The sequence below is a fragment of the Synchiropus splendidus genome, chromosome 17 (genome assembly GCF_027744825.2).
Source record: "Synchiropus splendidus isolate RoL2022-P1 chromosome 17, RoL_Sspl_1.0, whole genome shotgun sequence".
Taxonomy (NCBI): Eukaryota; Metazoa; Chordata; class Actinopteri; order Syngnathiformes; family Callionymidae; genus Synchiropus; species Synchiropus splendidus.
Genome location: NC_071350.1, coordinates 7,451,231 through 7,466,840, shown reverse-complemented (window position 1 = coordinate 7,466,840; position 15,610 = coordinate 7,451,231). Strand labels below are relative to the sequence as shown.

Here is a 15,610-nt window from a genome sequence, read left to right as displayed (position 1 = left end):
TGTAGTCCTGTCCCCCATTGTTTGTAAGTAATACTATTCAATTCACACGTTGGTATCCTGGGAATCTATCCGCACTTCATCTTCCCACTTTCCTTCAAGTCAGCTCTGGAGAGGAGTTCAGGTAATGAACAGCGAGGAGTATTGGGACACACTACACTTCCATGTGGACGTGGAAAACCGAGCGTTTGGGCCAGAAAACGAGTGCTAGGGTGAGAATTGGAACAGGCCCCATGATTTATTCTTCTCTCTGCTCCAGCTCGATCCCTGAAACCGCTACAGAAACAGATGGGTTTCTGCAGTTTGCATGCTGTGAAGTGGGACTTAAAACCTCTTCTTTTTCTTCTGAAAAGACATTTGACTCTTTTCATTGTGCTGTGTAATGAACAGAAGCCTGTCCTGGGACTCTTCCTCTTTTGCCTGAGGGAGCTGGAATTGAATGCGTCAGATTACGAGTCTCAGATTTTGCGAATTTTTTAAATCACCAAAATGATCACAGACACTTTCAAGGCAAAATACTTGAACAGACCCAACCTCTTTTTTTTTTCTCGCCTGTGCTACATCTGATTGTAGATGCTCCAAGTGTGTTGGAGGGCAGAGATGTTGGCGTGACTCTGGGCCAGAGAGGAGTTCTGGAGTGCGAGTCGGACGCTGTGCCTGAGGCTGACTTTGAGTGGTACAAAGATGACAGAAGGTAATGAGTTTTTTTATTTGAATGGATGAAGCTTGCATGTGTGTGTGGGTGTTCTGATGGGCTTTTTTTATGGCTGGCTTTAATATTGATGTCTTTGACTGGCTGCCTGTCCAACCAGAATAAAGAGTTTATCGTTAATGCACCCTCGAAATCACTGTTGAAATAAAATCATATTTTTTTTCCGCCACAGCCTGGCGTTTTAGCGCCATGTCGCTGTGATGCATTCACGTTCTGATTCGCCCACATGCAGGATTGTAAACGGCTTTGACGGCATGGAAATCGTCACCACTGGATCTCTGTCCAAACTGACTTTCTACAATGTGTCTGACGGAGATTATGGTAACTACACCTGCGTTGCGATCAACAAACTCGGGAGCGCCAGCACCAACCTGCTCCTGTATGGTGAGTTCCTCAAGCAGGTTTATTCACTTTTCCAGAACTGGAAATGAAATCTGGAGTAAAAATTTTTGGGCTCATTTACGAACATTTTCAGTGTCCAAAAACAGCTGCAAACCTTCTTGCGCACGCTCCAAACATATACAGTGATTTATAGAGAACTTTTTATTGTATCTTGTTTTTCTGGGTGAAGTAACTTGAAATGAATTAGAAATTCACTGTATTCTGGAGCAAAACATTAGAACACAATGACGCAGCAACACTTTGCTACTGTCTCAATTTGTAAGTGTTCAGTTTGCACAAATGTCAAATGAGCATTTACTACACTCATACAAATAAGGACATTAGTAAATCAGCCCAAAATTATTATATTCCAAAGTAGTATATTTATACAAAGTGTGCCACATAGATGTCACTTGACAAGACAAAATGTATCCCAAAATACTTTTGGACACGTAATGTCTGAACTAACACACAGGCAAAAGATAAACTGACTGAAAGCCCATGTTGCTCAACACTTTCACTCCAAAGGTTTTTTTTTTCCTCTAAAAATATCGGACACATTTATTATTTATATACGGTTTGACTTATACTGTAGAAATGCTTTAGATCAGTAGAGGCTTGGATGCCAGAGCTGCCTCAGATCAGGTCTTGTGATACTTTTTATCCTCCAATATTTACTCTGTAGAGTAACAATTTCTTTTTTTTTTTGAGAAGTTTTGAGAAGTTTGACTAATCCAGTGTAACAAATACAACCAAAATACAACCCAAGACTAATGATAAAGAAGGACAGACTCCAGCAAAGAGAGCAGAATGTATTGGAAAATAAATAATAATAACAATAACAATATTGAATAAATAAATAAAATGTAATGAACAACTAAATACTAGGGTGCTATGGCACATAGGGGAAAAAGGGAAGATGCATCCAGGCCAGGCCAGCAGCACATCACATGCAGTGAAGGATCACAGACTCAGGTATTATAGATGCTTTTGAAGACAGGGAAGTTGATATTATCACAGATAATCCATGTAGTACAAACACAACAGTATTAGTTGGACCTATCAGACCGGGTCGACTCCTTCTTTGTGATCAGAAAGAACGTTTTTCTTGTTTGTGCATTGTCTTAATGAGTGCAATGACTTATTTTTTGTTCATTATTATTATTATTATTATTATTATTATTATTAGTAGTAGTAGTAGTAGTAGCAGTAGTAGCAGTAGTATCGTTATTATTATTTTTTCCTTTTCTTTTTATTTTATTATTTTCTTTATATTTATTTATTCTTTATTTTTCATGTGAATTATATTTTTTATTTCTTTGCTCTGTTTTTGTCTACATATTTTGAAATAACACATAAAAAGGGTAAAAAATACATGATTGTAATGATGAAGGCATTTATCTCTCTCTCTTTTAAAGACAAATCAAAAAAATATATAGTATTATTATAAATTTTAAAAAATCATCATTTATTTACCGTTTTAAGCATTTGGTTGTTTAGTCAGTTGTGTTCTTTATGCGCATTCAACACAAATAGGAGCTGAAATCATGTCTTAAGATAAAAGAGATGGAGAATGATGGACCGAATTCATTCATCCTTCTATTCAAACTCTGCTCTAAAGGCTTTGTCAGCAGCGTCTACTCTCAGACTGTAGCGGATACTTGTCAGCCTCATGCTTTGTCACACGTGTTGCTGTTCTGTTTCCGATCTGTTGCTCTGTTTCATTTGTTCTCTGGTGTAGTGGTAATCGAACCCACTAGTTCAACACTATTGCAAGGTCAGTATTTGGCTTGTTTATGTGCACGATGTACTTGCATGCTGGCATGTGACCACATTCTCATTTTCACAAGTGCTTGCACTTCACGTCACCTCGGCGCCGGAATCTAAACAAACTGTGAATCTTTGTCCAAAAAAAACGAAAAAAAAAAAAAATGTTTTGCTGACTTCATTTTTCTTCTTTCCAAACCCAACCTACGTTCTGCGGCCATTTTGATTTTTTGCATGCCTTGTAAGTATCCACCATTTAACACATTGTATGTGTGTGATGTGTGAATTCCCTGTGACGTGTCTCCATTCTCATAACTGACCTCGAAATATGACACTAGATGCTCCTGCCACAATTTCAAATAACTACGTATTCGAGTTTGTATAGACATTGAAACTCATCTGGTTTAGAAAAATAATAATTATTAATAGAAAAGAAAAAAAAAACAGAAAGTGAGGGAGAAGTTTTTAAATCAAAGAAGTTTAATAATTTTTTTTTGCCCCTCCCACGATACAGTTTTCTCACCAGGTAGTAAGCAAAACTGCATTTATAGCTCATGTATTCTGTTAGTTTCCGATGATGGCACGGTGGTAGTTGATGACTTTGTTAACGTACAGTGTATGGAGCGGAAAATCGTTGCATGCATATCTTCAGGTAGTAATGGGTAGTTTAGGTATCATGAAACAGTGACCACATTTTTAGAGGCCACTAGGTGGCGCTCTTGTTTCAAATTTAAGTTCAAGTCCAAACACTTTACAGCAGACAAAGTCTTTGAAACATCACATCAATTTCAAACCAAGACCACAATACTGAAAACCAGGCACCGTGGAACACCAAGGCTCCATTGAATCACCGATGCACCGCCATCATTGGATGCAAAACTCACTTGAAGATGTGTTGTATGACAAGACATTTGTAATGACATTTTATAGCCATAAAAATCACTTTTAAATCGACAAAAATTTCACCTGTCTCAATAAGGTTGCTATGATAAAAGACCCCGAGCAAGAGCTTGATCCAAGTATGATACTTTGAACTGTCTTCACCTCTCATTCTTCTAAAAGTCGAACCTCAGTCTTCAAACATTACCGTTTCTGAAGACATCGAGCTTCGGTGCACACGCAAAATTCGCGGGTGCACTTCCTCTCTTTTTCTGTCTCAAGTGAAGAGGCTGCCATTCGAAGCATCACATGTTGAAATAAAGTAGGAAATGAACCCCAGGATATGCCGATCGTGTTTCTCAGTTCGAGCTCATTGGATAAGACATTTTTAATGTTTGCAGTGTGAGGCATTTTCATGGAGCGCATGACAGCGTTGAATTCAACTAAGACGGACACATTTGGTAGTAAGCGATCTGATAGTGGAACAAGAAGAAATAAAATTGACTGCGAGTTGCCGCAACATATTGCATTGTTTAACTGTGAAAAATGTCACTCACTGGAAATAAAAAAATCCACGTTTTAGCAAGGTTTAGCAATGGTAAAGTTAACAGGCAATTCATTGGAAACATCACTGGAGTTGTGAGAATGGAGATATGCTGACATGTGCGATTGTCTTGACCCTTGTCTAAACCCCTCTACATGTGTCTGCACGCGAGCCGCATCTCTCCGGCTCCATCACGCCGCAGCATCGTATCAATGGCTTTGATTCTGTCTGCCGTCATCTTTCTAATTAGCCATATGCAGGATTAGGGTTAATCCACGAGGCTGGAATAATTGGATAGATGCCCCCAAAGGACTCATGGGAATGTTCGGGAAATGACTATTTATTGTGCAGCCAACTTCAAAGTGCAAAGTTAAAATGTGTCGATCCGCCCAGTCATGAAGCTGTCCTCTCTCTCTTTTTTTTTTTTTTTGTTTTGTTTTGTCACATAACATTGCATGTTCATCTGTGGTGAATATGATGATTCAGCAGTTTATGATATGATATTTTAATGCGTTTCTTTAGTCAGGTAAAAACGCAAGCACAGTCTCCTAGCTGTTTACGTCACGACCTTGTGGTGTTCTTCCTAAACAAACATACATTAGAACATCGATAACCCTCACTTTCAATTGTCTATTTTTCCAGTAGAATTGGCTGTGTAGTTTGCACTATAGTTATACTGTTAAATATAATGAATATTTTTCTTAAATATATTCTTTAAATAATGCAGTTTCAATTTAATATGTATGGGTCAAATATTTATAGAGATGGAGATAATACGAAGAAAATTGGACCTGGATATATATATTTTTTAAGTGCGAAATAACTTGTATTTCCACCGCAGATGAGTCATCAATATAGCACACAATTCTCTCAAAGAATGACACACCTGGTTAAGTGTTTTCTCAGTGAATGCGGAAGCCTTTCGGGAAACAGAATCAAAGCAGTGTTGCGATGTGTCACCGCCTCCTGACAGTTTAATTGTCACCAGCAGGCGGGAGAAGTTCAGACTCCAGAGAAGAAGATTCTCACCTAGGTGTTTTGTGTTTTTTTTTTTTTTTTTCCTGTCTTGTCAGGACCGAGAGCAGTTCAGGACGGCAGCGGCGCCGCCATGGGAGTGCACTCACACACCTGTCTCCTCTTCATAGCCATCCTGCCAATCCTGCTCCGATTTTGAAGAGGGATGGATTTGAATAAGAGCATCATGTGTGGCTGAGCGTGTGTGTGAGCGTCTGTCTTCTTTTCTCTTTTTTTTGTTTTTTTTTTTTTTTCCAACCGGAACCATGAACTGATGCACATCAAGTGCATGAAGCATCCTGAAGTGATGTTGACCTACTTTAAAAGCAACATTTGTTTCTAGATTATGGAGGCTGTAACAATTGTTTGACATTTTAACCGGCGCTTACTCGATGGTTTTATTCTCTAAATTATATTCCTTTGGATTCTATCTTTCTACGTAGAAATAAGTAGGTTAAGCTGTAGTGAATTTGTCTCGATTTGACCCGCACGTTCAGCTCTAGGAATTTTGAGCAAAAAGTGTGGGAGGTGAATGTTAAATACCTCAAAGTCAAACCTGGACGACGAAGTGGGGATAAAAAAAATCAGATACCCAGAGGGCGGCAAACCTGCTCTTATCATACTTTCAACGTGTAATAAGTATCATTCAGTCTGCTCGGTTATGTTCTGCAGTCCAGTGATGTTCACTTGAAGTTGTAAAATGGATTTTCTTTCCCTGGATGTTTGTCTTTTTAGATTTTAAAAGGGAAAAACTGAGAGTTGTATTTAATCATGATGCATTTCCTAGTCTCATGTTTGCTGTGCTTCTTCTTTTTGTCCGTGTCCTTTCTTCACAACAGTGTCAAGTAGAGTCGAAATGGGGAGCTTCTCCTCTTCAATGTCACTTTGACGTTTGTTCTTGGTCAAAAATACAGTTTGGAATCGGACACGGTGTGTTTTCATGACAGTTTCGCGTGAAGTTGTATTTATATTTGCTCAGTTTTGCTGACTTAAAATGGCTGAAAGTGTCGAACAATGTGTGTCATCATAGGAACATTCGGATCAGTTTTCATGCTTTCAAATAACCATATTGCGATAGCAGAAGCTACTTTTTTTTCCATATTTAACTTTGCTAGTAACCAGAAGCACCAAACTTTAAATGAGAAGATAAAGCAATGGGGAGATTTAGAATTTCAGTGTCTGCATATATTAGCACAATATAATGGTTTTCATTGCTTCAGAATTTTCAACAATCAGAAGAAAACGCCCGAAAAAAATGTAAAAAAAAAAATTAAAACAGTAACATTCACAATCTACTGTCTCTGAAAGCCGAGCTATTTTCTAAAATGTGGCTTTTGAAATATTTCCCTTTTTTGACTTTGGTAACCCACAAATAGAAGAACTTTTGTGGCGTCTTTCAGAGAAAATGCACGGTTTATAGATGCTCGCATTTCCATTTATTTATTTATTTTTTGGCACAAATGGCATCTGCTTGGGTGCTCGACCACCATCATTATAAAAGTAAGTTTGTGGCTACAGAAGCAGCTTCAATCTCACACCCCTTAGTTCTTGTTTTTCCTTACTTGTACCCACATTTTGGTGCCACCATAACAATGCATGCATTTGCGCCACCCACCTTCATCACTTTGGGGAATGTCTTCTACTGGTTGTTTGGAAGAAAGGCCAATTACGTGGTGCTTATATAAATATGTTTTTTTGTTCTTCACCCTGCTGATGTGTTTGTGTTGTGCAGCTTCAGTTAACTGCATTACTCATTAAAGTGGTACTGTGGAGAGTCGAAGTGCGGCCAGGGTTTATTTTCTAAGCATGCTGCACTGAAAAGAACCTGCCAGAAAATAGCCAAATAAAATCGTGGTTGGCCGTTTCAACATAACCTCCCATCATTTTTAAACTGAGCGCTCCACCTTCTGAGCCCTGAAAATGAGGACGGTGTTTCATGAAGCTTCATCTGCCCATCACTAGCTACTACCATCGAGCTATGCTTCCATGCTTCTGAAGCAGGGATTTACTGAACTGAACTTGATAACCTTCGATTACATTGCGAGACTGTCAGAGGCTACGGTTCATTGCAGTCATATTGAGTTGTTAACAAGTAGTAATGGGCCGATGAGGCTTCATGAAGCACTGTCTTCATTTTCAGAGCTCTACAAATGCTGCACTTAAAAAAAAAAATATGTGGGGTTTCACTGAAAAATCTGTTCATATCGATAGATTTTAGAGGACATAGTGCCATCTAGTGGGCTCCGAAAATGAAGCAGCGTCCTCACACTGTTTCATGAAGCCTCATAAGGCCATCACTATTATGTCTCTGCCTGAGTCACACCCCACTTCCTGTGTTGCATCTTCAGCAAGAGAATATATGAATTTGTCCAAGACTGTAATACAGACATTGTCAAAGAAGCATAAGTCTACATGTAAAAAACATTTAAACTAGACCATGTTTTATGTGTCGCAGCAAAACTGGAGGGAAGTCAGTGGAAAGTGAGATTTATGAGTCTTTATTATTAAATGGGTGAGAAATGAGTCCACACTTGCATCTGCTTAGTATTAAACGTTTAAAACACCATACTAGCAACATGCTAGCGTAGGGGTTTTTCTTGAGCAAAAGGGACATCACTTCTCGTCCTTGGAATCAAAAGATTCATTCAGTCATCCAAGCTACATGTAATTTTGAGTCCTGTAAGGTATATTTAAAAACACCCAATGGATTTAAAAGTCAAAAATAATTCACTTCAGTTCCGAAGAGCTCACACAAACGCCTCATGTTCATGTATGTTCTTCCATTTTGTTTTGTAGAACTTGAATGTTAAACAGTCTTTTTAACGGTATAAAGCATCAACGGTGAGGGTTTATGCAACGAAGACGGGGCAAGGGAAATGAAAGCTTGTCATTTATCTCCTTTCATGTCCCTCTTGTCGATGACTGGCGGCACTTAGGATCTGTCCCAGCAGTTCTGAGGGACACTGACGAACAGATTTGGCTGCCTGACTGATGCCGAGCGATTTCTTTCTCTCCCGATTAGCTCTCGGTCTCTGGTCGATGAATTGTTTCGCGGGGAGCGTGGGACTCCATTACCAGGACGTCAATCGAGGACCGGCCAAATAAAGCGGTGTTTGTGATGTGCTCTGATTATATTATGCTAAATGAATTTCAGGTTTGTCTTTCTAGCCAGATCCCAATTCGTACGATTGAACAAATTAAATGGATGAATTAAAACTGCAAACTTATTATGAGTTAGAAACGGGAATCAGTCTATTTAAAATTGAGTCTTGTAAAAGTCACCCTGCCTCTCAGCAGACATACAAACTGGTTTGCATTTGAGTGCATGTGTATTTTTGTTTCCCGCACATCACTTGCTCTTGGGGCTTTAAAGTAAAAGCATTTCAATGAAGATAAAACGGTGCAACAGGATTAAAGCTAAACCAGTAAACATTGGTTCTCAGTTTCAATTGGAATTCAGTGCAAAAAAAGGCTTTGTCTCCTCAGGACTTTGGTGAATACAGGTGAGGCAATTCAGCGAGGCACAGTCAGACTGTCCATTAAGAAAATAAAATAAATAAATAAACTGGATCCTGAATTTGACAGGAAGCTAGTGCAGAGAGGCCAACACAGAGGTGATAGGATCAAGCTGTTTGGTGCTGCATCCTGGACAAGCTGGACGCAGCAAAGGGATCCCTGATCGATGCCATGACACCATCCACACATTTCCAATTGTCCTCTACCCACAGAAAAGTGCTCTCCTGCTCTCAGACGGCAACTTATTTTTTACTATTTCACTGTCCATACTACTACCATTGGACGTAGAAATGTTTCAATGGCGGTATTCTGCTTTTAGATTTGAGGCTACTGTAGAACATCTCCACATTTTTTTCATTTTTTATTTTTACCAGCTAGTCATTTGTTCTCTTGTTGTTGTGTTGCCAAGGCAACTACCACAGCATGCATTCCTCATCAGGACCAAGTTCTCCTTTGTGTCCAACTGTATAATAAACCACTGACACGCAAAGCCTTGAACACGTAGGTTGAAGGGGCTACTTTTTCCTTTTTTCTTTCCTAATTAATCCTCATGAAATGGACCTAGTATTCAACAATTTGTGTATTGTGAATGTTCATTCAGAATAAATACAATATGAAATGAGTTTAGAAAGAAAGTGCAGGATACTAACTCAATATATGCAGTTCTCAACTTGGCTTGTGCGATGACACCATCTTCAGCCAAACAGTGGGGCCATTTAAACAGAGTTAAACTTGAAATAAGTCAAGAATTTTTTAGAATAAAAGACAGACCAAACTGCAAGTTATAAATCTTGTTTGAGTTTTACCCGGTGAGTTGGTGGTGTGCTGGTGCCATGATTTATCGACAGGCTTTATACTCAATGTTACGTAAGGATCTGGATGTCCGTGTTCTGCATTTATTTGGTTCCGGACCAAACAGAGCAGTACCACCGGAAACCATGGGGGGCAGCGTTGCTGTTACTACACAATAGGTAGCTCTGATGAGACACAAAGAAGACATAACAATGGCGGAAATTCTCCGTCCTCCAGTCACTATGTATTTATTCCTATAACGCTGCCTTTGTTTCGTCTTTTGTGCAAAAGCTGCATTATCAACACCTCTTCCACAACAGCCATGTTTGCGCTGGAGTCTGTCGTTGTCATACTACGGCTACCCCGTGGTGAATATATCCGTTAACAGTAATACCAACGTAAACGTTCACAATATGTGAATTGTGACAGCAACATGGTTTGAAAGAGACGGGTACAATTTGTGCATAAAGGGAGCTTAAATGGGCCTTTAGGCAGGATGTTGTTTGATATGGTACATTACAACATGCCCCTGTGGTTATGTGCTGTGCTGGCATACGTTTTAGTGTGGGCTTGATCAAAAGAAAATGACTAGTTTTGCCTTAAAAACTGCCATCTTAATACAGATTTCCTTTATCAAAAGCAACTTTTTTTTCGACTTACTTTGCATGTGTGCGCGTAGTGTTATGCTGGAGGGGATAACTGAGGTTTACAAACAACATAATAGGTCTAATGACTAAAGCCCCACTTCACAGTAAATAATACATCTTCACAGTGCTCTAAAATCATCTCTTAGTTCTTAGACATGTTTGACTCGGTGTGCTTGGACTTGTTAGCCCCTTGTACAATGGGTTTTCTGTCTTTTGAATTTAGCATGTCACGTATCTTTGTCAAATGAATAAAGACGTTTGAGGCGTCATGTCCACAATCCCATCATGCATTTCTTTGCCCACGACTCATTTTGGACTGTGTAATGACATGATCATTATTGTGATCTTACTTGAGTAATAATTCTTATGTTCATAGTGTGAAGACATGTAGTGGAAAACTGAGCTGGTTTAAGATGAAGTCAAGTCAGATCCAAAGAGGGCCGTACCGTCCACTGAGGACAGAATGCTGACAGATGTTCTAACGCTGTGTTCATCATCACGATGATCACCTAAGAGACAGAAAACTCAGACTCATCATTTGAAAGTTGTCTGGCTAAACTCATATGTTTTTAGCCTATGACAGCAAAATGGCTTTTCAAGGATTGTGCTTCTCTTTGTTACACAAGCCATTAGTCATAGAAAGTGAATTGCAGTGTGGCGCTGTATTTCTCCAACAATGGTTGTGCAAAGGAATAGGATTCACATTTTTCAGTCACATCGATTTTAGGTTTCTTTTCACAAGGTGAAATGTTTCATAATAATGGACACAGACAGATTCTAAATCTTGTATGCCGCATGTATTGGAGGGAATGATGCCCATGAAGAAGATATGCTGGATATATGTCTGCTTTACCCTCTGTCTTCATGAGAGCCCAAAGATGGGTCCATTGTGTCCAAGTTCAAAACTGTCTGGGTCTGATCTTCTTAGTCTTCTGTCCCAGAAACTCTGCTTCTTTTTTTGTCTCCCTTATCATTGTGCTGCGTCCAGTGCACTTCGGTGGGGGCAGGACGAAGAGTCAACAACCAATAGGAATGGTTCTGACTACCATAAGTGACTGCTGGTCGATGACTGGAATAGTCAACACCTCATGAATGATGCCTCAAGCACAGGTTTTTGTGGCAATACCACAGCAGCAAATAATGTCCAAGTCTGCCATTGAGGGCGAAACCCACTGTACTTGTGGAATGAATAAATAAAGAAAAAATGAAACAATTATAACAACAACTATAGTGAGAATCCCACTATACCCTGAAAATATCTATATGTTGGATTATTCATTTTAATCTGGTGCTTCTACCTAAACTAAACTAAAGGTTAGTCGTGTTGGTAGCTAACATTTAGCTCAAGAGCCCGAAAAACAGATGGTTACGTTTTTGTTTGACATTACTTGATGAAACGTCATGACCTTTTATCCAACTGGGACAAGGTGTTTATCATCCCTCAATATGAACCAGTGCTGCAGTAATGTTTTCAAGGTTTTGGCCTCGGACTGGACTGCACTTGGTCTCGGTCCTGCATGGGTCTCGGATTTGCATGACTTGTTTTTTAAGCATGAAGTGTGCGAAATTCTCTAGTTCTATTTGAACCGAATAAGTCTTGTTGTCAATATAAGCGCTACCATGGGACATAAAAAGGATAGACCTTTTTGAAGACCTCCTTTTCAAGGTTTCAATTCAGTCTTTTCGGTGACAGCCTCAACTAGGTCTTGGGATTTGTGACCTTGTCTGCAACACTGACCATACAATTTTGCTATGGTTTGAGGTGGCTTGGAGGCATACCAGTAGGTCTTCGTCTGGTGGTGCTCTGGAACTAGTGAAAGGTCACTTCAAGGTCACAGGGCCTTTCGTCACAATGGTTGCTGAATAAAGACGCAGATGAAGTGCATTACTGTGCACTGTAACCTGGCTGAGGACCCGCTCAAGGCCATAAGCACGGCAAAGTTATGTCGACTGTGATGGGACAACCATCCAACCTCTCCAGATAAGCAGAGTAGTTGCCTATGTCAATCATCCACAGCAATAAATGAGACAAGTTTTGCTAAAATACCAGTATGCTGAAAGTTGTAATCTGAGAGAATGCAGCCAAGATCTCTGATCAGCACAAGCAAGGCAGTGACAGAGGGGAGAATGTTTATTTCGACATAAGCGCCTTACAAACTTTTTTGGATTCACAGAGTTTGTGTCAGATTATCACAACATGGCAAAATGACATTCACTGAGCTGGAGGCCAGATATTATAACAAACGCCCCTGGGTGTAGCGAGGATTATAGCAAAGCCCAACGCTTTAAGTATCACCTGAAGTTGTCCCGCAATTTCTCGCTCCAAAACAGTCAACACTAGTAGAATTGTTCTGCGTAGATTTGACAGCTACAGTAAGATGATCAAACAACCTTTGTTTTATATTATTTCTCAGCTTCTTCTTATGGTTTTGATATGCCGTGGTTTGTAGTGATGGGCTTGTGAAGCTTCACGAAACAGTGTCTTCATTTTCAGGGCCCATGTAACACACACTGCTTAAGGCCATTGCATTTGAACAGCCATTTCAATGGAACCTCACATGAAATTGAAACAGAGAGCACAACCTACTGAGCTTTGAAAATGAGTTCACTGTTTCATGAAGCCTCACCTGCCATCACTAGTTGTTTGATTCAGCCCGATATTTTTTAAGTGTAAAATTACATGTAAACAAAATATAATGTAGTCGTAACTTTCCTGCACAAGTTGGTGAAGTCAGTTGCTTTTGAGTCTGTCGTCTACAGTTTTGGCCTCTTGTGGCTAAAAAGGCAGCCATCTTTCACTGATCTCCCCCTGAGCTTTTGACTTTACTTTCTATTCTCATTGGCTTGCAGCCTCAAAGAAACAAAGGAACAGCCACACAGATGTGGGACATTATCCAGTATCACACATTGGTTGTACTAATATCACCAATAAACAATACCCTGTTAAGAATCTAGAAGGAGAATCCAGGCAGTAGTTTCCTTTCAAAGACTATCGCGGCAGCAGATGATGCCACATCAGGCTTATGCTGACTAATACTTCACTTTTTATTGTTCACAATTCAGACGTATTGTTGAGTCAGTGACAGCATCCTCTTGTTGGGTTTTAAGAGGGATCGTAATATTATCTTCAATGAAGCTTTGTCTTACATCTACCTTGCTAGGTTTCAAGTTCCACTCTGCTTTTGTATTAGTTTACTGTCCTGTTGAAGTACTGCATTCCCAAAAGACTGTGGCCAGCAGGATATTTTTATGCCTCCCTATTTATTCAGAAATTTAGAGGAGGAAGAGACTGAGGGCAAACAGCCATTAACCAAGGGACTGGGTGCAGACAAAATAAAGCAGTGTTATATTTACATTCTTGCAAATGCACTGGTAATTTGTTTCCGTTCCATTATGTCTAGAATATCATTGGAATATGCTCTGAGGTGAAACTAGGGAAATGCACATTGGTATTTATGCTAAGAGGCACCATAGTGACCCGGATTATTGGCCATGGAGGCAAATAGCTGAAGTGGATTTCCTGTTTGCTTTCTATTGTATCTTGTATCATTGTTTTTTGGGGGAGAAGAAAAGATATCACGAAGTATGGAGGGTTTTCTTTTGTGAAAATTTTCCCCCTTTGTACACGACCCAACTAGAACACAGTTCACAATCTGGCGTTATGGAGACTGAGGAAAGTTATGTTGAGCTCAAACTCACTGATGACTGTATTAGCGTTTACACATTAGCAACTTTTTTTTTTTTATCGAGCGTTCTCAGCTCTTTCTGTCACTGACAGTCACAAATAAAATGTTTTCATTTTCTGTTTGACTTGGGCTACAATGAGCGCTCGCTTAAACCTTTTTTTTTTTGTTTTTTGTTATATCCTTCTGCTTTGTAAAATAACAACAGAACTTTAAATGTATTCACAAAAAAATGAACCTTTTTTTTCTTCGTATATTATTGTAATATTATTATATTTATGAGTCAGATGAACATAGATAGTCAGACCAATAATATCAGAGCACAGCTACTGATATGGAAAGAAGGGAAACACGTAATGTGAAAAATACAAGAGAATGAGATATCGGTAGAAAGAAGTGACACCCATTATTATAGGGGAAAGATGATATCAATGAATTGTACTGATGCAGTGAAAATATCAAAACATCTGTAAACCAAACCACTTCTGAACTTTGATATGTTTGATTCCTGATATTTTGTTGCGTTCAGAAGGGTCAGATACTTGCAGTCTAAGGGCTGTACCAAGCCCAGTTAAGCTCAAAACTGCAGAGGCGACACCTGCACTTCCTGTTGACACTGACATGCCCACTGTGCATGGGTGGTCATGCATTTAAAAATGTGCTCGGATCCTGCTGAAGCAAAGCGAAAACTGTAGTTGTGTGGATGTAGCCTATGTCAGTCAGATAGAAAATAGGCTATAATAGGTTTCGGGGTGGATCAGGACGGGGTTTGGATGTGTTTACAATTTTTTTTTTTTTTTTTTTTTTTTTTTTTTTTTCGTCTGTGCAAGGTTTGGGAACATTTGTAAAATAAAACAAGGTTTTTTTGATAAGAGAAAGGCTTGTACAACTCCTGTCAGATACTCATTTTAGGTGTACTGTGTCATTTGTGTATATGCATTTGGAGTCTGGATGGAGTTTTGATATCAAGCTGTGTGTCCCAGCTGCCAGATCACTGCAGACGTTTGAAGGATCCCGGTTCAAACTCTGCCCCTCTACCTGGCTGCAAGTTCACCACGCTCTCTCTTCAGACTGGATCATTGGTTCACATGTATTTTCTTGATGAAGTGTGTGCTCATATTTAAGACTGATAATAATAAAAATGTTGTACCTTAACTGGCTCTTTTGTCTTCCTTGCCGCTCAGTTGCTATGGTGACCTTCCTACAGACTTTTCTGAAGCTCCGGAGAAGCTGCCAGTGGCATCGTGCCAGGACCGAGACAAACCTATTGATTTCTTCAATCCCTCAGAAGTCCAGATCTTGTGCCGAGCTCATTACTGTACCGTCGGAAACTCTCCACGCACCTCTCACTGACACGACTTTGTCACCGCGCTCGAACAACACTAGATGTTGTTCACTCCGGTACATCAATTATGGATAAGCACAGCAGGGCGTCAACCGAGGTGCTGGATCTGTTTCTGCACCATGAATGTTAATCACAGAACCAAATGAGCGCTTGCATTTTGTTCGGGCTTTTCATCGACACATTTTCAAGTCTCCACTGACCTAAATGTATTAGAAATACACCTCCTGTATCTTGCATATAGTGTTTTTTTTCTTTTTATGCTTTTTGACTCATCCTCCAGGTCACATTTCCATTGTCATATATTTATATTTTACAAACATGAGCCCTTTGATG

The 15,610-nt window shown here is 39.5% G+C and overlaps 1 protein-coding gene across 4 annotated transcripts in view; it reads left to right on the top strand.

Moving 5' to 3' along the window:
- Positions 1 to 15,098, top strand: part of ntm (neurotrimin) — a 452,357-nt gene extending 437,259 nt beyond the window's left edge. For 2 of the 4 annotated variants that reach the window (XM_053846138.1, XM_053846136.1), the window contains 4 exons: positions 571 to 691; positions 942 to 1,093; positions 2,832 to 2,867; positions 5,354 to 15,098. In XM_053846138.1, the coding sequence (XP_053702113.1) occupies positions 571 to 691; positions 942 to 1,093; positions 2,832 to 2,867; positions 5,354 to 5,454 (410 nt within the window). In that variant the 3' untranslated portion in view covers positions 5,455 to 15,098. The remainder of the gene's footprint in view (positions 1 to 570; positions 692 to 941; positions 1,094 to 2,831; positions 2,868 to 5,353) is intronic. The other 2 variants (XM_053846137.1, XM_053846139.1) reach the window with 2 other exon arrangements.
- The last annotated feature ends 512 nt before the right edge of the window (positions 15,099 to 15,610 follow it).